Source organism: Chaetodon auriga, chromosome 2 (genome assembly GCF_051107435.1).
Source record: "Chaetodon auriga isolate fChaAug3 chromosome 2, fChaAug3.hap1, whole genome shotgun sequence".
Taxonomy (NCBI): Eukaryota; Metazoa; Chordata; class Actinopteri; order Chaetodontiformes; family Chaetodontidae; genus Chaetodon; species Chaetodon auriga.
In genome coordinates, this window is record NC_135075.1 from 17606586 (window position 1) to 17627957 (window position 21372).

Sequence of the window (21372 nt, forward strand, 5' to 3'; positions counted from 1 at the left end):
TGTTAGACACACATATAAGTTCTCAAATGTCTTGGCATGTTTTAAGCATCTCTTTTTATAAAGTAAATACTCAGAGATTGTATTACTTTATATCACTCCAGATGTTGAACCACATCTGGAGTGATGGTTGTTTGTTCTGGAAGTTTTCTGTCCATGTACTTCAGCTTCAGTGCAGTGTTCTTTGCATTATTGGGTCAGGGGGTTGTATGTGGCTGAAAAATGTATTTAAACAACATTTTTGCATAAGAAATTGTAGAGCAATACAATCTCTTACAAAAAAGAAGAAGTCACATATTTGCCTACATGTCAGAGTAAAAAAAGGGACATAAGCAACATTTTAACGTAACGCTCATCATCGAATGGACACATAATAACATACATTTCAACTGAAGATCATGCTGTCCATAACAGGATTGCATATGTACAGGAGTGTCATATATTACCTGATACAATCATATATTTAAATCAAATTTTAGATACTTAAAGGATCAATTTAAGAGTATTAGAAGAAAAACGACGGTGTGTAGTCATGCAGATAGTTCTCGTTTTGAAACTTAACTGTTGTTTTGCACTTGTCTCGCAGTCAGATAAAACATGGAGCACTCACAGATGTACAGAAAACATAATAAAATGCATAATCCATATAATAAAGGTAGATAAAATCAAAAGGTAAAGCCCACCACACATGCCCATTTAAAACAGCTTACATCACGCGACAGCAGAACATAAAACCTGGAGTGCATCCAGCCGTCTTCACCCAACGCGACTAACAGCCATCTGAAGCTATGACTACCACCATGAGTATGTGAAAAAATTGCCTTATTTCTCTTGTGATTTTGGTCAGCTTGCCCTTTAAAGCTCCACAGTAGTCAGATGCGTTGGATATTGGTGTTCTGTGTTTGAACAAAGCAATCTATCATTTTAAATGCCCTCACAGATACACTGCAGACAAACTGTGTATCTTCTGATCGTAACGTGTTCATGGCTTTTATGAAGCCACAGAGGCCCACTTGGCTTTTCCTCTAGATCAAACCATACAAACCTTTTTCAGATCTGCTCCCAGCGCTCCCCTTCTCATGGCATTATGACCGCAGAATATACAGTTACTGTAATACAAATCCACGTGATCCATCCATTAGTGTCGATTAAATGTCCCTGAAGACGGTGACTCCAGTATTATATTGGCTCTTTAAATATCTCAGATTACCCCTAATGACAAACTCAACATGAGAATTGAAAGTGTAACCTAAATCAGGGTGTTTTTGTTCTATTTTTCAACCAGGACCCCAAAATAGATTTCGTTTCCATTTGGCTTGAGCAGAAATAGCTGAGAAAAAATGCTCCTACTTAGTAAAATATAAGAGTGGAAGCAACAAAAGACCCCCAGTCAGTTGTTTTATGTAGAGTTGCGTATATATGTGCTTTTGATTTCAGATTTGTGTAGCCATTCAGTTCCATGTTCAGATGACACGCCTGTCATTCCACGTAGTCGTACTGTTTGAATAATCCCATTTCATGACATGTAACTGTCCTATCAGATCATTCTGTCAGCAAAGGTACAAGCAAGCGATTTGGAGCTTTTGCAAATTTGTAGACCAACGTTGATTAGTGAAAGAGGGCTTTTAGTGCACAATACTTTTGCCCATGGCACTGTAAAAATATTCATTAGAACACACCTGAAGCCATTCAAATGAGCAATAACTTCTTTCTTAATTCATGAGGTGATAACAAAGCATCTAATCAACCAAACACATTATGCATTTTACTGTTTTGAGTGTCTTTACCCACAAAATCTGTGACCTGCTTCAAAAAAGTAGTTTAGTGTAGTGTTGTCCAGACATTACATAAAAAGTTGAAAATCATTTGGAAATGCACGAATAATATCTATGAAATTCTCTTTAAATTATTAGTTTTTTAGAAGGCTTTAAATGGCATTTGAATATTTTATACATTTTTTGAATATCTGCACAGATACTTTTACCAATTTCACTCTATAGGCTTGTTAGAAGTCAGTAAAAAGGAGTAAAAATTTTTATCATAGTCAATAGTAGAGTATCAGACGACTGTATATTTGGATATGAACTGAAAATCTTAGTTAACTTTAATGGGAAAACTCGACACAATGAATTATTTTTACAGTGTGCGCTCACTGAGTGTGTTTCTTCTACCGCGCCATGCGACAGCTCCTTATACAGATGGCTTATTCAGTACCGCTTCACACTATGCATGTTTTTGATGCACCTCCATCTCAACGCCACTATTCTTGTGCCTGATACTCCTCTAGCATCAGTCTGACTATCCCACAAACACATCAGCTCTGTTGCTTTATGTCATGCAACCCAAAATGCATACAAATGAGAACACGCTTTACTTGTTAAGGGGGTATGGTAGGTAAATATCACAGTGTAAGTGCTGTGTTTATACTTTTCTTAAACAGTCAAAAATATAGACAGGAAAAAAAATCTTCTGAATAGTCATAAAAATCCCCCTGGAATCCTTCTCTGTGCTTGACTAACCACTCATCCCTCACCCTCATCCTTTTGTCTCAGAGAACGTAGGCCGCTTAGTCACGCCTGCCAAAAAGCTGGAGGAAACAATTCGCCTGGCGGAGTTAGTCATAGAGGTCCTCCAGCAGAACCAGGAACACCATGCGGAGGTGAGTGAGAACCCTCTCCTCCTCAAAACACTTTCCCTCTATACTCTCACTCTTATCTCACTCCGCCCCACAACAGGGAGTTAGTCTTATTATCGGTCTTCTATAAATAAAGCTGCTTTCATCTCTGGGTAACTAAAAAAAACAAAAAAAAACAAAAAAAAAACTTTTAAAAGATGAATTTAATTTAGGAAAGCTCTAATTGGTGTTCGACAGACCATGGCTGCATGGAATCAGTGCGCTGTGTGTGAGCAGAGGCTGTAAATTAGACAGAAAATGATATAATGTGCACAGTTCATAGTTCAGTGTTGCAATGTTACAAAAGCAACTGACAGCGTTGAGAAATGTCACGCAGGCCGACTCGTCACTCGCAGCTCCTGCGTGCTCTTAATATGTAAAGTTTGAAGACAAAAATAGACAGTGGTGGAAGGAGTTCTCGGGTCTTTTCCTGAAGTAGAAGCACAGGAGGATTATCAGCTAAATATACTTGAAGCATCAGAAGTAAGTAAGTGCTCCACAGAGAATGTCCCCTCTGTGTGTGATATCATTAGGTATTTCACTGTTAGATTAATATTGATGCATCAGTGAGAGAGATGCTAACGTGAGATGATTAATGGGGTCGTAAGGAAGAAAAGACAAGGGTCTGCTACACAAATCTATCTTCCTTTATTGGATTAGGATATTTATATTTATCTTTTTGGCTCTTTTGGTGAAATATTGGATAATCGTGCCTCTTCACCTCCTCATACAGTCATTCAAAGGAAACTATCTTATGTCACATTTGACACATTATGAGGGTTGACGAGCAAAAACTATAACACAAATAACAATGCATCGTGTTTCATAAGCTTATGATGTGTTTTTCTATGTAAAATATTAATCTGAAAAGTAACTTGTGACTTTTGCAGTCAGATCAGTGAAGTGTAGTAAAAAGTACAATATTCCCCTCTGAAACACTGTGGGATAGAAGCAGAAAGTAGCACGAAATGAATATACTCAAGTTAAGTAGCTCAAAATTGAACTCGAGTGCACTACTGAATAAATGGTTCTTTCCACCACTGAAAACAGTGTCATTATTGCACCCTGTTTGCTGCTATAAACACTGAGCTGAGAGGAAAGCATGATGGGAATGTGCAGTTGTGTAGCTCTGAAGGTCATCCAATGTGATCTTAGTATATACAGATAAAGCAGATTTATTGTATCTCTCTGAATATGCTTGACAGGCGGCAGTCACAAGTTCTGGAGATCAATCGGTACAGTATTTTTATTTCTTTTTCCTCTTCAGTCCCCATCACGACCCCCCTGTATGGCATGTGCGCCACTATGGCAACAGGCACCTTTCTAGACAGAATGAGCTCATAGACACTGTAGCAATGGGTGGGCTTGTAGGCTTAGAAGTGACGGCAGACTTGTTTAAAAGTGAAAAGGCACTGTAGCTTGCACACAACATAATTGTGATCATAAAGCATGTTCATCGGGCCATAAAGAGGTTTCCTTTCTCTCCAAGCATGCTGAACCAGTAAATTTCCCAAAGTATGCTCCATGTGAACCTTTGAAGTTTGATCCACCATAAACATTTGTTTCCCCTCCATCCAGCGATTAATTTCACAGTCCGCACTTGTTCAAGCATTACTTCCCCAGCTTCTCCTCTTCCATCCCTCTCTGCTGTCTATTTGTAGCTTTAAAAACCCTTCAAGAGAAATGCCTCAAAAATACATTATTGCTCTGTACATCTTCCTGTGTTCTCACTGTCATATGATTGGTGACTGTCCAAACAGGGAAAAGAGGTATGTAGTAAAGTTGAATGAGAAACTCCCATAATGCACTCTGCATGTCCAGTAGATGATGTCCCTCCCTGCTCAGAACCAGTACACCCTCCCTCAGGATTGGTCCCTTGACACGGCTGCATTGATACGGCACTGTAGTCTTGTCTGGCTGAACACTGGGTCTGCCCTAGATCTCTCAGGGTCCTGTATGTGTCCCTTAACCCCCTTCAAAGGTTGGAAGCTGCTCCGCCTGCCGACCTTTGAGCCTTTTCCCCTCCCTCACCTGCTGGAACCTTTAAACCTCCCCTTTAAACCCCCCCCACCCCCCACCCTGTCCGCACTAAGAGTATCTCTCCTTGAATGTGATAGAGAAGAGCTTTGTTTGCTGCCTGTGTCTCTAACACTAGAACTTGTCAAGCTTGTTAAATATTGGGCGTGGGCAGGTAAGTAGACAGGTAAGTACAGGTTCGACTGCCACTGCGCTGGTCGAGCCAAATGGGAAAGCCGCTGTAAAATTGGCAAACAAAGCATGCAGTGTAATTTAGAAAGATCAAGCTTCAGTTATTGAACTTGGCAACACGTTAGTCTGAATGATACGCAAATAAGCCAAGACTGCCAGCAAAGCAACTACTGCACTTCTGCTGTCAAAGGGTGAGAAGTCCTGACTGTGCTAGAAAACGGTCAGCTGAATCTCAGAGGCTTACTTAACTAATTGGAACAGACGCACTCCAACACTAGAGATGCTGTGTGCTGCAGTCTTTGGTGTGGCTAGTCGAAGATGTGCATGAGTCACATTCGCATCTAGCGGGCTATGGGTTTTGTCGGTGATGTGAATGGTGGAGCCCCTCATCTCTTAGCTTGAGAGAAAAGCATGCAGGGAGCTCCACGTTTGCATGAGAAAAGCACCTTTCCCTTTAAATCTATAGATGCTGTCATGAATATAACAAGGCACGAACATGCAACCCTACTGTGTGATTCTTTTGCTCTGTGTAAACTTGACTTACAGTTAATCCCACCTTTAAGTCCTAATCAATGAGAGCAGTGGATTCAGTGTCAGAGTATGTGACGGGAAACACAAACACACAATACACAAACGATCCAGACAGGTGTGTCCCTTCCTGTCTGTGAAAAGCACGTTTGAAAGGAAATACCCAGCAATTTTCCACATGCAGGGTGAGACAAAAATGGATACTGACATGAATAAATACCTCCTAAAGCTACACAACGCAGGGCATTTAATGCATACTTAAGGAAAAGTTTAACATTTTGGGAATTGCACACTTTTGCTTTCTTGCCAAGAAGATGGATACCGCTTTCACATCTGTCACTTAAATAAGAAGCTATAGCCAGCAACCGATTAGACTTGAAGCAAGAGGAAACCACTCTCCTAATTACGAAGTTCTATCTTGTTTAATGTTAGCATGCAGGAGTGTACGATTTCTCGACGGGGCGCAGTGACTTCCTGTACATCCTGGCACAGTTTTGGTTTTATGCAGATTTAGCAAACAAGGTAAAACATGTTGATTAGTGAGTTCTAGAGGTGCTGGCGAGTGGATTTTTTTGACAAAGCCCAGCTGGCTGTTTCCCTGTTTCCAGTCTTTATGCTAAAGCTAAGCTAACCGGTTGCTGGATGTAGCGTGTCGAGAAGGTGAGTAAGCATGTTTCCCAAAATGTTGAACTATTCCATACACTAGCGTACATACATCATACACAAGGCCAGTGGTATTTCCTTTGAAGACCTGTCGCTCCCTCCTTCCTTCCTTGTCTTTCTTCTTTGTGTCATCTCATCTCGTAACTGGGGCCCTTGCTCACCTGTTTGCGTTCCCTCGTGCTGTGTCTCTAGGCGTTTGCATGGTGGACAGACCTCATGGTGGAGCACGCAGAAAACTTCCTGGCCCTTTATGCCATTGACATGGACGCCGCTCTGGAGATCCAGTCCCCTGAAAGCTGGGATAGCTTCCCCCTCTTCCAGCTGCTCAACGACTTCCTCCGGACAGACTGTGAGCTCCTGTCCCTCCTTTCTTTCTTGGCCGCTTTAGGTATTTTTATGCTTAAACAAAGACGCTAATATCTTTCTGTCTGCCTTCTCACAGATCACCTGTGCAATGGAAAGTTCCACAAACACCTTCAGGATCTGTATGCTCCTCTGGTGGTTAGATATGTGGATCTGATGGAGTCCTCCATCGCACAGTCAATTCACAAGGGCTTTGAGCGAGAGTCCTGGGAGCCTGTAAAGTAAGGAGCCTCCGTCTTTGTAGCTAGGCTGTAGGAATGGTTGGATGCGAGGCTTTTATATTCAGATGACGGCCTGACCGCGTGGAGGCTGAGAAATCTGGGAGAGCAGCTGTAATGTTCACCCAGGCTTCCTGTAGGTTCACTTTTAATGAATGAGCCAAGAGTGGGCTGAATAACCTATTTTTTTCTGAGCGAGAAATAGGTTATTTGTTCTGAAAATAGTCTTTGACTAATGTATGTGTCTCACCAATTTTCTCTCCGACACATTGGGGTCAGGGCAACACCTAATATTTCTGTTGTTTTGTTTTGTGAACTAACCTTCATAATGTGTGCTTTGACATGTTGCCAGAAACAAAAGGCCTCCAGTCTGTTACGTTGCTGTCTCTGATTCATTTATTGTGGCTTTCACACTTTTGCATTTGCTTTTTTTTTTTTTTAATTGCAAAGATTCTATTTAAGATTTATTAAGGCAAAAGGTTTTTTTCTTGGTCTTTATTTCTTTTTATTCTTTCCAGTATTACGTTGCTTCTCCCTCTCGCTGCATTTAATACAATATATGTGTGCGTCCTGAGTCCAGCCCTCTTTACTCTGTAGGTCTTCGTACGATGTGCGTCTTTGACTATTACTGTCCTGTTCATGTGTGTTACTGTACGTTCCTGTCTTCACCTGATTTCAGACTTTCCGTTACCTTTATGATGAGTGTTACATGGCTTTCTGCAGCTCCCACACCACTGTTATGGATTCTTTTTTCTTTTTGTCTGTCTTTTCTGCAGGAGTTTAACAAGTAATCTGCCCAATGTGAATCTACCAAATGTGAACCTCCAAATTCCCAAAGTACCAAATCTGCCAGTGCCAGTAGCAGGACTATCAGTTAACCTTCCACAAATGCCTAGCTTTTCTACCCCGTCATGGATGGCTGCTATATATGACTCTGAGTGTGTATTCAACTAGTTTACTTTAGAAATATTAAGCAAGCAGAGACTGCCTTGGTATGAAGATGCCCTCAGCCAAAGATAATTCAGAAACCTTAAAAAAGCACAGCAAAATTTCTTCTTTATGACTCCAGCTGGAGATTAAATATTACACAGAATCTGATCGCACAAAGATCCGTTCCAGTATGTGCGCATACTCCACGATTGTGTCCATGTTCATGCCAAGAGCGCTCTGAGAGGTGTTAGAGTAGATGGGGTTCTGCTTTCTAAAATGAGAGGCTGAAACGCTCTCATTTGTCTCAACATGCATGCTGTTGAGCCGAGGTGTGGAGATACAGGCCAAAACGACAACAACAACAACCCAAAAAACACATAGATTGATATTTTGCTCTGAGGCTATTTGTGGATTTACTGTGCATGAAAAAAAAAAAAAACAGTATGTTTCCATTTGAAAACATTTGCAAGTCAAGATCTCTGTTCTACGAGAGATGTATCTCCCCAGAGCTGTTGTCCACAAACATTTGCTTTAGTGATTTTTTTAGCGTGCTGTAGATCATTCATAGCCTCAGGCTCATCTCTGACCTTGACCACATGCTAGTAGTCTGATTGGGAGAGAAGATATCGGGTTGGATTTGAGGTGATGGCACAGAGAGGCTGGGCAGATGGCGTTCAGACCTCTCCCTCTCTGTTTTATCACCTCCTCTCCCGACTCTTTCCTGCAGCACTTTCCCCAATGAGCTCTACTCAGGCTGCCCTGAAAGGTGTGCATGGTTTGTCTGGTAATTCTTCCAGGGGCCCCACCAGCCTGGGGACATGGACGTTGAGAGAGGGCCTGTGATGGAGGGGAGTCAATTTGGAGATTTTTTTTATTTTTTATTTTTTCTTTGATGAAATAGACTCAGACTATAAATGCTTTTTTTTCCCACAAGCCCTCCCTCACTTCTCCATTCCCTCCACTCCTTTGTCTTGACACAGTGTGATTAGCTGCTGTATCTGCAGTGACTTAACCTGCATGTGGCCACTTCACATCCCGGTCAATAATCATACTGTGCAGCATGGTTATTGATTTGTTACAGTAAACCCTGCCCGCTCCTTTTCACCCATACACTGACTGTCCACAAACACCTGAACAAACAGGAACTGAGACAGACATTTGGACGGACCGGTCAGTGTATGGTCAGAGTAAAATCTGACTGTGTTCAGGTGTGGAGGAACAGCATCCTCCTCTGCACCTGCCACAACAACCTCCCGTCCACCTCCTCCCACCCCTTCTCTCCATCAGAGTGACCTTTGTCTTCTGACCTGTGTGTGTGTGTGTGTGTGCGTTTGTGCGTGTGTGTCTGGGTCGATGGCAGTAATGGCTCCGGGACGTCGGAGGACCTCTTCTGGAAGCTGGACGCCCTCCAGACTTTCATCAGGGACCTGCACTGGCCTGAGGAGGAGTTTGCCAAACACCTGGAGAGTCGCATCAAGCTCATGTCGAGCAACATGATCGAGAACTGCGTCAAGCGGTGTGTGTGTGTGTGTGTGTGTGTGTGCGCGCGCACAAGGACAAGACAGACTGACAGAAACAGAAATACTTGAGAATGAACACTGGCTACTTTTACTGAATATTTTATATTATAGCGCGTATAAATATTTCACTTGCATTGCAGCACTAGGATGGCATTTGAGTCCAAGCTGACAAAGAGCAGCAAGTCCACAGATTTCCGCATTTCTCCAACATTATGCACCATGTTCAACGTGATGGTGGATGCCAAGGACCAGTCAGCTAAACTGTGCGCCATGGAGATGGGCCAGGAGGTAAGAAGTTCACCCGGGACAGTCTCTGCATTAAGAAAATCACAAGGTGTTTGTTTTATGTTTGCAAGAAGCCAAATTGATGTTTTCTTCAAACCTCTCCCTGTTTGTGCAGAAGCAGTTCCACTCCCAAATAGACGAGCTGATTGAGGAAAGTGTGAAAGACATGATCCAGCTTCTGGTTGCAAAGGTGCGACTGTGCGTCATTATTAACCGTGCTAGCGGCATAGCTCCGTGGATAAGAGTGTCGGACTGTCTGCGGGTCGGTCAGCCACTTTGATTCACACTGAAACATCCCAACAGCTGTTCGACAGATTGGCAGTAAAAATTTGCGCTGACATTCATGATCATCAAAGGTTGAAATCCCACTGACTTTGTCGACCCTCTGACTCTTCCTGTAGCGCCACCATGAGGCTCATATTTGCTTAACATCCGCATGTTAGCATACCAGTGCTGCTAGCATGCCTGTAGACTCCTGGTTTTTTGTGAAAATGTAGATTTATGGTGTTCTTCTTGTCCTCGTTTCTCAGTTTGTTGCCATCCTGGAGGGTGTGTTGGCCAAGATTTCCAGATATGATGAAGGAACTCTCTTCTCCTCATTCCTTTCATTCACGGTAAGACGAAGCTTCAGTAGAGTTCAGTAATATTAATGTAGAGCTGATTTCAGAACCTCTTTGGGTGTGGAGTCACTAGAGTACTGTCATATCTAAAGCTGGCTTTAAATGCCTCTTCAGATTTGTACTGTTCTTCACTTATTTCCCATCTTTCTTTTTTTTTAAGACTATATTAAAAAATTAGTAGCAGTGAATTTAAAAAGATGCCCATCCCTAATGATACTGTTGATGGTTGAAGTTGTCTTCGTGTAAACTCAGCCTGTGTTTGACAGCACTGTTCTGGTTTCAGGTGAAAGCTGCCTCTAAATATGTGGATGTACCTGTAAGTGCAATGACACCCTACACCTCCGTGTGCTCATGAGCTTGTGTGTGTGTTTCCAGATACAGCTGAACAAAATGCTTCGTTTTAATCATCAACAGTGTTTCTTTTGTGCCTTTATTCATTACAGTCATTTCCAGTGTTTGCTCCTCCGCCTCCCGAGCCCTGACCCTGTTCTGTCTCTGCTTTACAGAAACCTGGAATGGACGTGGCCGACGGCTATGTGACCTTTGTGCGCCACTCTCAGGATATGCTTCGTGATAAGGTCAATGAGGAGGTGTATATAGAAAGGTTATTTGATGTAAGTAAGATGCCGTCTCCTCCTCACAAGAAGGGAGGGGCCTTCCAAAATGTGGCAAAACAACAGGGCAGAGAGGGATAAGTCCCATTTTGAGACCAGGAAACGTATTTCAACCTGGCAGAAGAGGCCGTTCTGATCCTCTACCCCTCTTGACTTTTCTCTCTCTTTCTGTCTCTCTTCTCTCTGAACCTTAGCTGCTGCCCTCTGCATTCTGGTGTACATTGCCACAGTGCTTTTGGGCCTTTGTGTATTAAAAAAAAGGAAACTTTTATTTACAAAGAGTCCATAAAAGCATCCTCAGAAAAGGATTATCTGAAGCAGTGCTCTCTGGAAAGAACAGAACTGTCCATAGTGATCGCAGTGCCAGCACTCCGACGTGTATTTCTTAGCCACTCACCACTGTACTCCGTGCTTTCAGATACTTTCCACGTTTAGCATGTCAGCCTCCTGAATAAACACACTCAGCCTCGTTGGCCTCAGTCCACAGTGGAGCACCCACACAGTTTCTCTGAAGTGAAACTGCTGGGTGAAGGATGCACAGCTGGATGGGCCAGGGTGACATAAAGATGTCACTCTCGGAGGCTGACATGGACCCTCCGCCTGCTAGAGCAGTGGTTCCCAACCTGGGGGGAGGCAAGACCCCACTGAGAGCTCCCAAGATGAATATCACAAGATGATTTAGAGACTAGGAAAGAGGAAGGAAACCATTACTGCTATGCAAAAAAAAAAAAAAAAAAAGAGTCTGTTCTTAGATGTTTCCTTGTGAAAAACTTTCTGCAGCCTGTTGCACCAGTTTGAATGTAAACTCAGCAGCAGCAGCTTCGTACTAAACTCACACAACTCTGTATAATTCGACCATCTGACATTAGAATACCAAAGCAGAGCGAGTACACATGCGTGGGAGAGAAAGCCAGAAATTAAGAGACAACAGGAGAAAATAAGGTCTGTTATCACGTGTGAAGTAACGTAAGGTGTTTCTCTGCACCTCATTAACAGCACAGCAGTCAGTTATTGATGGGTTCTGTTGAATTTTGATGTTTTTTGAGGATGACGCTGCCATACATAAATGACCAAAGCAAGTAGCCATAAATAAGAATGAGATAAACAAAAATCTCTTCCAAACAAAAGACAAATATTTTAGTCTGGCTCTTCTATAATTAGTGTCTTTAGTTAGTAAGGAGGGATTCACACCTGCTCAGTGAAGGTGTGACTTTTTGTAATGTTCTGTTTTTAGAGCTGAAACAATTAGTTGATGAAGGGGAAAAAAAAGAAAAAAGGCAACTCTTTTGACTAACAATTAATCAGCGTGTGAAAAATGCCACCTTCTCTGCTGTGACAGTTCGCCGCTGCTCCTCGTCTGGTCTACTGAACGTTATTCAAACATTCGTTTAGGTGCGCGCCGACACTGAACTAATCAGTGACTGATGAACGCAGCTGGCGCTAGCGTCCGCTGACCGAGTGAGCGAAGCAAAAAGGAGAATTTGAATGATGACTTGTCAGCGCCTGTTATGAGGAATAATGACTGGAATAATGTTATCAGAGAAGTGGAGTTACTGGATAACTAACCTGAACTTCTGGACTTAATGTTGAACCAAACAAGCAGCAGGTTTTGGGAAATGTTTTCACATTTCTCTAAAATGATATAGACATGATTGTTAAATGTGAAAATAATCAGTCATCAGTGGCAGGGCTATCCACCTTAACTCTATGTAGCGTAACTAACATGGTGCAAACGTACCGTAACTCCTCCACCACGTTCAAAGTGACTTACACTCAGCTGGTGCAACAGCCTGCAGGACTCTAATGTGACGATCAAAGTCAGGCTATAAAAGGCCAAAAGAAAAGGTTGGGAACCAGTGTGTGTGTGAGAGGGTGAAGAGAGCACTGTCTTACAAAACCATAATCCTAAACGGGATACATTGGCAGTAATGTGTCCTCCATGTGTGATTTGAACGACACATAATGCTGTGATGTGTGTGCTTCATGTCATTCAGAGACTTATTTGTTCAGACCCGTGTCTCTACGACAGCAGCGTGACGGCTTTGTGTGCTTGACAGATTCTCAGTTCTGTGAGGCAGTGACGTCAAGTTTTCGTGTCTGAGAGATGCTCAGAAGTCTCCCTTTGGTTTTAGATTTTTGTGTTGGCTGTAGACGCGGGAGTCTTGTGCCGGATAAATATGATTTTTTTTTTTTTTTTTTCTTTTCCTTGTTTATTTTGGAGTGAGGAGTGATGCTGTTGTGAAGTGTGGGTCTGCTTCTGTCTTTGAGGTCCACACTGGCTCCCCGTGTCTCCGTCTTTGTTGTCAGTTTTTCTACTGTGGAGTTTTTCCCCCCTGTGTCCTCTGTGTGGCCCCCGAGTGCACCGGAAACCTCCCCGGCTCTGTCCTGTTGAACTCCTCTGAAGACTTCTCAAGCTGTGAATGTTTCACCTTTAACCTTTTAAGCTATTCTTTACCTGAAGGATGTCAATGTTTTTCTCTTTCATTTGAATGCATTTCCATCCATCCATCCATCCATCCATCCATCCATTTGCATGATGTGAAAAAAAAAAAAGCGTTCCTAGATGTTGCATAGGCTCTACTTTATCTCTCTTTCTTTCACTAATTAATTTCAATCCTTTTTATCTCCTCTTTTCTGATTAACACCATTCCTGCTGCCTCCTCTCTTCAAAAAGTGGCACTTATCTCTAGTGTTGCGTTGCGTTGTTTTATCACATTATGTTGGTTGGCATGATTTTAGAGTCAAATAATCTTCCTGTGTACATCTTCTAGCATGACCCTCCTCCTCAGAGTTCTGCCTCATTTGCACATACAGCAGTCTTCCTTAGCACGTCCTCTGCCACCCACCCACCTGCGAGGTCTGCATGCACTGCACGCTCAACTCGACTGTGAAGTGGACAGGCATCTGCATATCCGGCCTCAAGTTCAAAACCTTTCAACCATCCACCTAATCCTGATCGAAATAAACCTCGAAAAGCTCAAACGAATGAAAAATCCTCACACTTCTAATTCCGGCCTGAGAAACCTTTTCTGCGTTCCTGCCTACTCACATGTTTAAAGTTGACTTCTTTTCTTGAAATCTGGGGGTATGACAACTGTTTCTATTAGACTCGGGTGCTGTTCTCTTGTAACTCGAAACGTACTCAGTGTGGGAAACTACCACTCAATGCAAAAGTGGAGAAAAGGTACAAGAAAATAGCACCGCTGCTCCCTGCCTGCTAACCATTTACTCACTCTCATTCTGTTTTTCTTTTGCTAATGATCTCGTGTCAAAACTATAATTTCAGTTCCCCATAGAGAGGTAGTTTTCCATCCTCGGCGTAGGGTATTTAAATGCAGCACGGCATTTCTACGAGAATAAATTATAAATAAAGGCTAAGTAATTGCCTTCAATAATTGATGGGCCATGCATCGTTTACAAAATATTGACTTGGAGAACATTTTTTTCAGTATTTCAAAGGGTAATTACAGTTTGAGGAAGATAAATCTGTCAATGCTTTATGACTTCCCTCTGTTTTATTATTTTCTTCAAGTAGCAGTAGCATCAGTGCTCCGACTATTACCTCTAAAATTGCTCTTTTCAGCTCTTCAGGGTGCTACAGTATAAATGCCGTTTGTGTGTCTCGACTCGTGGTGTGTGTGTGTGTGTGTGTGTGTGTGTGTGTGTGTGTTGGGAACATTTACTGAAGCAAACAGTAAGGCCCAAATTCAGGTTTCAGCTTATTTCAGGAGCTGTAATTTAGACTGAATTTGTCATGAGGGAAAAATTTTGAGGTTTAAGCTTCAGTATCTCAGGGAGTTAAGTAATGCATGAGTTCAGGCAGCTGAGCCTCAGTGTTTGATGAGTTTAAAGGCCCTGAAAACCTGTTTTCTTAATCGGTAACAGTTTGATGTTTTGAGAAATTCACAGGCCAGCTTTTTCCTCCGTTTTCCAGTCTGTATGCTAAGCTAAGCTAAGCTAAGCAGCTGCTGGCGGTGGCTTTAAGTTTAGCTGACAGACGTGGGAGCGGCGAGAAAAGTGAATAAGCTTTGTTTCCCAAAATGACAAACTCATTCCTGTCTGCTCTTCTCACCTGTTTTAAGGGGGCGGGGCTCAGTTGGACAAGGGTGACGTCACACTTCGGTGCACCAATCAGGATTTAGAAACAGTGAAATCAAAGCGTGATGACAGGTGTGGAGTTGTTGCTTCTGTTGCCAGGTCAGACCTGTTCAAACCTCAGTCCAGATGAAGCAACTTAACTCACTTTTTCAATGTTCAATTCTTCTTAAAAATACCTGAGCATGTGTTCTTTCCCCCAGAGAGAAATCTCTAAGATGTGGAACCAAGTTTTCAGGGGCTTTAAAAGCGCTAGATGAAGACAGACGAGTTGTTATTGTCTTAAATCTGAACTGCATGATATAAAGAAACAGTTGAAACGAGCGCTCCACTCAGTAGCTTGTAGATCTTTGTAGCCGATAAGATTTATTTTGAACATTCTTACATTAAAGCAGCCCGTGAACTTGCATTGTTCACCAATCCTGACTCACCAAATGCAAGAATGTCTGTCTTGTGAAGTGGGATTCGCCATTAATCCTCACTAACTGGTGTAAATACCGTCCACACGGGTCAAATGAAATGCAGCCTCACGAACGTAAGCAGCCGGGAGGTTTTATTGAAGCGATGCTTGAATGCACACACGGGGGTGCTGGAGTGTTAATGTTATTGTCATACACTGTGTGTGTTTCGCTGTTGGTCTTTAAGGTTAGTTTGATGTCATGATGTCTTGAGTATGTGTGTGAGTGTGTGTTTTGCTGGAGAGTGTTGTGTTTATGTGTTTCAGCAATGGTACACTGCCACCATGAACCTGCTGGGGACCTGGCTCACTGAACGCATGGATCAGCAGCTGCACGTCTACCAGCTTAAGATCCTCATCAGGATCACAAAGGTAGGCCAGGGCATGCCTGTCGGATGTCTTTAGACACGGCCTCGTGTCCACACGCTGTGCTGACGTCTCTCCGTCCTCCTGTAGAAAAAGTACCGGGACTTTCGCCTGCAGGGCGTCCTCGACTCCACCCTCAACAGTAAGATGTACGACACGGTGCGCAACAGGCTGACCGTGGAGGAGGCCACTGCTTCAGTGAGGGAAGGAGGCATGCAGGGCATCTCCATGAAGGACAGCGATGAGGAGGACGAAGAGGACGACTAGAGCCCGTACACTGACACTCCACCCTTCCCCTGAACCCCCCTCACCCTGACCCCCTTTCACACTTTTGACTTTAGCCTGGTTACCGATGCATGTACCAACTCAGATAGCCACTCTAGGACCTCTTTGTCAGCTCGAAATGCCTATGAAGGAACTATTAACTATAAAAATAGTACTTATACTGAGGAAAATCAAAATAAAAATGTTAAAAAATAACCATGATTGGCAGTTTAGCTGTGTCATGATAAAGATAGCACCTATCTTTGATTCATTCATTTCTAAATTCATTTCTATGTGTTACTAAGCAATATGGAGAACCATTTGTTTGACAATGTTGAGTGAGATTAATAGGTGTGTCCCTGTCCAATGCAAACCTATATGGCGCTTCTTTGTCGTATTCTACATTCATTAATGGTACATTGTCGTGATGATGAGTGTGTGGACCCTTTTCTTTGTCTTGTCCGTTTTTAAGTGAATGCCAACTGCTTCAAACTGAAAGTAAACCTCTGTATTTGTTTACGGCTGTTACAGATACACTGTCGTCTACTCACTGTTCTTAACATCAACAGTAAGTCTAGACCTGCATTTTTATCATGTGTCAATGCTATGTGATCTTATCTCAATTACTAATTAGACGTGATTCAACAGGAATCTCGAACTTCAACGAGTGGGTATTCTAGAGATGCAATATTCTCATAGCTCCATTTTGATAACTTGGGAGATTCTATTTTTATTTCAACATTAAAAGGCCTTGAAACAGGTTCTATTTTAATTGAGTTGCACTTTTACAGAGAAAAGAGCAAAAATAATTTTTTTTATTGAAAAAAAAAGTTGGTCTGTCTTTGTTCTGTAATTGTGTAGAATGAGATGTCTGGCATTTGTTTGGGTCTCACTGTTGTTTTGTATATATTATATAAATATATATATAAATATAAAATGCTGTACATTGCATTCTGAGCCATCGCTGCATGCTTGTGGGTTCCCACCCTCCCCAAACGCTTTCTGTTTTCTGTGTGAATTAGCTGGTGGATTCATTCTTGCTTTTGCCTTATGAAAGCCAACAGTTGTAATATGCAAGAGCTGTGGCCTCGAAATAAAAATTACTGTACATGTGCATCCTCTGTCATGTTTACTGTAACTGAGACACAATTAGAAACAGGCTGAGCAGGACACACAGCGTTTGTTTGGCGGTGGTAGAGGGTAACTAGTTCAGTGTGAGCGACACACCCTGAGGAGACAGTTACAAACGTCCATAAAGCTGCTGAATTAACGCTCCTCATAACTGCAGAACGTCAGAGGGGTACTTGTATTTAAACTCTTGATACTTCTACTACACTACACTTCTTTAATAAAGCTAGATTAAGTTCTAGTTAGCGTACAGATTAAGATATTACACATGCAATCTGTGATCATTGTCTAAATTATGATGCATTGTGATATCCAACATTAACATCCTTCAAACTAAAGCATCAGTAATAATAATGCAATGAGCCACTCTGCATCATGAGTACCTTTAAAGTGCCTTTAGATGCAGGAGCTTCTATAAATAAGTTACATTTGGCATGCAGGACTTATACATGTAACTGAGTATTTCCAGTGTGGCACTGTTTTAGTAAAGGATCCAGATACTTCCTCTACCGGGCTTGTTTGGTGACGGACTGACAGCAGGGGGCGACAGCATCAACGTGGCGCTTATTTGCTTTTCATTGCATCAGTGTGAGTCAACACTCGTCCATCAGTGGTTTCATGTAACACAAGGATGCTGTGCACCCAAACCCAAACTTTATTTAATGTATAGCAATACAGTTCACCTATTAAATAACACTATTACACTACAATATGGTATATGACAGCATCATAGAAATATATGGCTATGATACTATCATATAAACATGTGATATGATGGACAAAACCATTTTATTATTTATTTAAGTTACAAAATAGACTTAACTACCAACCTGGCTGAAATGCACTGAGGCTCACATACTGGATCCCTGGACCGTTGAGCAAATGTCAGGAAAATGTGGTTAAACATCAGCATGGACCTCAGAGGGGCAGGTGGGGTTCTGCTGTGGAGATTTGGATAATACATTTCCCACAAAAGTACAATCTGTTACAGGGCCACTATACAAACCAAATCTTTGTATGAAAATATAAACTTCTATGATCACAAAGATTACATTAAAGTCAAAGATATTTTGTTTTTGAAGTGAGCGTGTTCGGCCACAGCACTGAGCGCAGACACATCAAACAGGAAGGACGCTGGCATTCACTCACGAAAGAAAGGAGAAGAAAAAAAGCTGCTGCAAAGAAAAGCTTCTGCTGCAGAGCGAAGTGATCAAAAAAAATCTGGACTTTTCTCCAAATGTTGGAGAGTTTTCACTGAATTTAGCAAACTCCCCTTTGTCAGAGAAGTTGGTGTTCACAGAAAATAAACATTTCATCATAGAGTACATGATAGAGTATGAGGATACACAGAAATCAGTCAAGAGAGGGATGTTCAGGGTTGAAAGGGGCGTATAATTAACAGCCACAAAAGTGTGTGGAGACAGAATATCAGCCAAAATCAAATATATTTTACAGTCTGATTTTGAAATCTCATCGTCTAATGTGAGGGGCGCTTCACGGACTCCGATTATCGCGTGTAATCCTGAGAACAGAAGCAGAAATTCACACCACCGACACGAGCAATCTCAACAGATTAACAGATTTGACTTGAAATTCTAGCAGATTAAATAGATCTCAGGACAAAACCACATACAGGTCGCAAACTGGAACCACATCTTTGGTTACAAATAAAGCATCACCCCACCCCCACCCCCACCCCCCAGAAAGATAAAAGGAAAAAAAAAAAAAAAAACAGTGTCTATAGAAAGTATTCACCCCCTTTGGATTTTTTTCATGTTTTACTCACAAGTGGATGGAACCAAGGTTTTATTTTCCCCTCAATGGTTCTTTATCATTCATCAGCTGTTGAAGTTGAGCTGTGTGCAATCAAGGTGTGACAAGTTATTTTAGGTTAAATACACCTGGATGTAAGTCCAGTGGCTGTTTCCCAGCAAAAACTGCATCATGAAAACAATGAATCTGTGGCATTTGTTTGGGAAGTACTAATCAGGGGGAGGATGTAAGAACAGTCTGAAGGCACTGACATATCCCTCATCCGATTCTCAGAGCGTGTTGAGCAGAGGGGCCATTCGTGAGACCACAAAGAGGCCAGAGGGGCCGAGGAAGCTGCAGGGTTTCATGGCTCAGATAGGAGACATCGTCCAGGGGGTTAACCAGCCGCAGCTTTATGGAAAAATGTCAAAGAACTCACATGGAAGCGTGTGGGAGACTGCGTGACAAAGGTTTTATGGGCCGATGCTACCAGATGCTCTGTGGAGTGTAAGGCAAACACAGCACGTCTGCAGAGACACCGCGTCCTCATGATGAGGACGCGGTGTCTCTGCAGCAGGCTTGTGAGGGTAGAGCGGAAAACGAAGGCAGCTAAATATAAAGAAATCCTGGAAGATTTGCGTGAGAGAGCCGTGACATGATTTATTTTTCATCAGAGCAATGACGAAATACAAAGCCACAGCTACAAAGCAACATCTTTTATTCAGCATCTTATTTTACATTAATTTTCTCTCCCTGTTTCTATGTTCGTCCTTTTCTTTGATGTGAGAAGCACTCGAACTGCATGCTGTACAAGTAAACTTTATTATTTTTATTATTGAAAAGAACAACATTAATGCGTACTCCTGGAGGCTAGACCAATCAAAGCCCAGAGTTCAGAGGCAGGACGGGACATTTGTCTCTCACAAAGTCCTCATGAAAGGAGACAAACCTGTCCACACAGGCTGTTTTTAGTAAATATCATCCTGAAGGGGCTGAAAACTTCAATCAATTTTGGGTTTTGTGTTTGTAATTAATTCCGATCAATTTGTAGGCCTCTGTTTCTTCTATTGATCAGCAGCAACAACAACTCCTAATTACATCCACTGTGATTTCATGTTGTAGAACAATAAAACATGGAAAGTTTGAGTGGGGGGGGGGGTGGATAGTTTCTGCAGACACTGTACTGCATCCATACGGATGCCCATTACATTAGTTAACTGTTGAGCTTTGACAGTTGAGGTTAGAGAAGCTGGAAAAAAAAAATAAACATTGGAGCTTTGTAGATAATTCATGACAAGCTAGAGAATTAACAAGAAAAAAAAAAAAAAACTACATCAAGGCAAGTGGACAAATAGGCAAAAGGCTGGCTATTAAGGATATTATATATATATACATATAGATATATATATATATAAACAAAACAATGTAACAATATAAATCCCTGTAAAAAGCAATAAATGTTCACATTAGATGTTGAAACACATTTTAACAAAATAAGCCACAAGTACATTATACAAGACAGCAGTGAGATATTTGGACCAGTATATGAATATTAGGCAGGTAATAGTCTCTTAACGTGTGACAACGAGCTTCTTCACCGTGTGGAGCGGAGACTCAGTTAGTTTGATCGAAGTGGCAAAGTGACATAATGCATGCTGGGCAGCGCTGTGACGCCATGATTTGTTTTGACACATTATATTAGAGGTGGATCGCCGTAACTCATCCTGGCCTTCATGCTTCAGGCTGCGTCTCAAAGCGGTCCAAAGATCCCAGTTGTGTCGTGGTGCCAGGATTTCACTGTGAAACTTTTTCACTCACTGGATTTAGGCAGTAACACTGATAGTATAGTGCAAACTGGACAGAGCTGCTTTTTCCTCACGTCAACTTAAACAGGTGCAAACGCTCAGCAGGATAACATTTAAGACAAGAAATAAAGGACAAAAACATAAATATCAAAAAACTTTTATCAGTATAAAAAGTAATAAGGTTATTCATTTAATCAATAGTCTGGCAAAAAAGGCCTCAGAAAAGTTCGCGAGTTTTTACAAACTAAGTGCCTGGAGGAATGTCCTCAGACGAGCGACTCCATGCTCTCTGCAGGGTCCGACTCGTCCGCGATCACCACCACCCCATTAGTGTCCATGTGCATGGGGCTCAGGCCACACTCTGTGTTACCGACCAGGCTGAGCATGGCTTTGTAAAGGTACTGGTACTGCTCCTGTGCACACAGACACAAACGCACATCAGGTTAACGTTACAGATCCTGTCACGTGCTGCTGATCTGGTTTCACGCCGCTCAAAATTACAGACAGAGCTGAATTTGGACTTAGGACTCCAGAGGAATGCTAATGTGGCTTGTCTGCCAACATGTCAGCCATAACGACGTGAGCCGGTGATGGTGGCTGCTGTGTGTGTCTGTCAGCTGATGTTTTTCTGCCTCCTTGTGGCAAAACAATGCAGCTTTAAATGAAATGTTAAATAAATGGATTTACTGGCCTCCACACTAAACACAGCACTAACATATTATCCCCTGATGAAACTGATGTGGCAGACGTGTCTATTTACACATGCAGGAGATACAGAGCAACATTAGCATTCATTTGGAGTTGTGCTTGTGTCCACCTGACAGATGTAAACACAATATTCACTCTTCTTTTAGCTCGATTTTGGTCTCCACCAACTCTAGAGTG

General features: G+C 42.1%; 2 protein-coding genes across 20 annotated transcripts in view; one reads left to right on the forward strand and one right to left on the reverse strand.

The window, feature by feature from the left end:
- The window catches only part of cadpsb (Ca2+-dependent activator protein for secretion b), a 63920-nt gene extending 47002 nt beyond the window's left edge, over positions 1-16918 (forward strand). For 6 of the 18 annotated variants that reach the window (XM_076759288.1, XM_076759311.1, XM_076759339.1 and 3 more), the window contains 13 exons: positions 2550-2656; positions 3877-3906; positions 6263-6419; positions 6513-6654; positions 7428-7589; positions 8942-9097; positions 9242-9389; positions 9502-9576; positions 9917-10000; positions 10290-10322; positions 10513-10620; positions 15440-15544; positions 15629-16918. In XM_076759288.1, the coding sequence (XP_076615403.1) occupies positions 2550-2656; positions 3877-3906; positions 6263-6419; positions 6513-6654; positions 7428-7589; positions 8942-9097; positions 9242-9389; positions 9502-9576; positions 9917-10000; positions 10290-10322; positions 10513-10620; positions 15440-15544; positions 15629-15805 (1484 nt within the window). In that variant the 3' untranslated portion in view covers positions 15806-16918. The remainder of the gene's footprint in view (positions 1-2549; positions 2657-3876; positions 3907-6262; positions 6420-6512; positions 6655-7427; positions 7590-8941; positions 9098-9241; positions 9390-9501; positions 9577-9916; positions 10001-10289; positions 10323-10512; positions 10621-15439; positions 15545-15628) is intronic. The other 12 variants (XM_076759383.1, XM_076759402.1, XM_076759410.1 and 9 more) reach the window with 5 other exon arrangements.
- Positions 16919-17562: 644 nt separating this feature from the next.
- Positions 17563-21372, reverse strand: part of ca16b (carbonic anhydrase XVI b) — a 100482-nt gene continuing 96672 nt past the window's right edge. For both annotated transcript variants that reach the window (XM_076759451.1, XM_076759460.1), the window contains exon 29: positions 17563-20900. In XM_076759451.1, the coding sequence (XP_076615566.1) occupies positions 20754-20900 (147 nt within the window). In that variant the 3' untranslated portion in view covers positions 17563-20753. The remainder of the gene's footprint in view (positions 20901-21372) is intronic.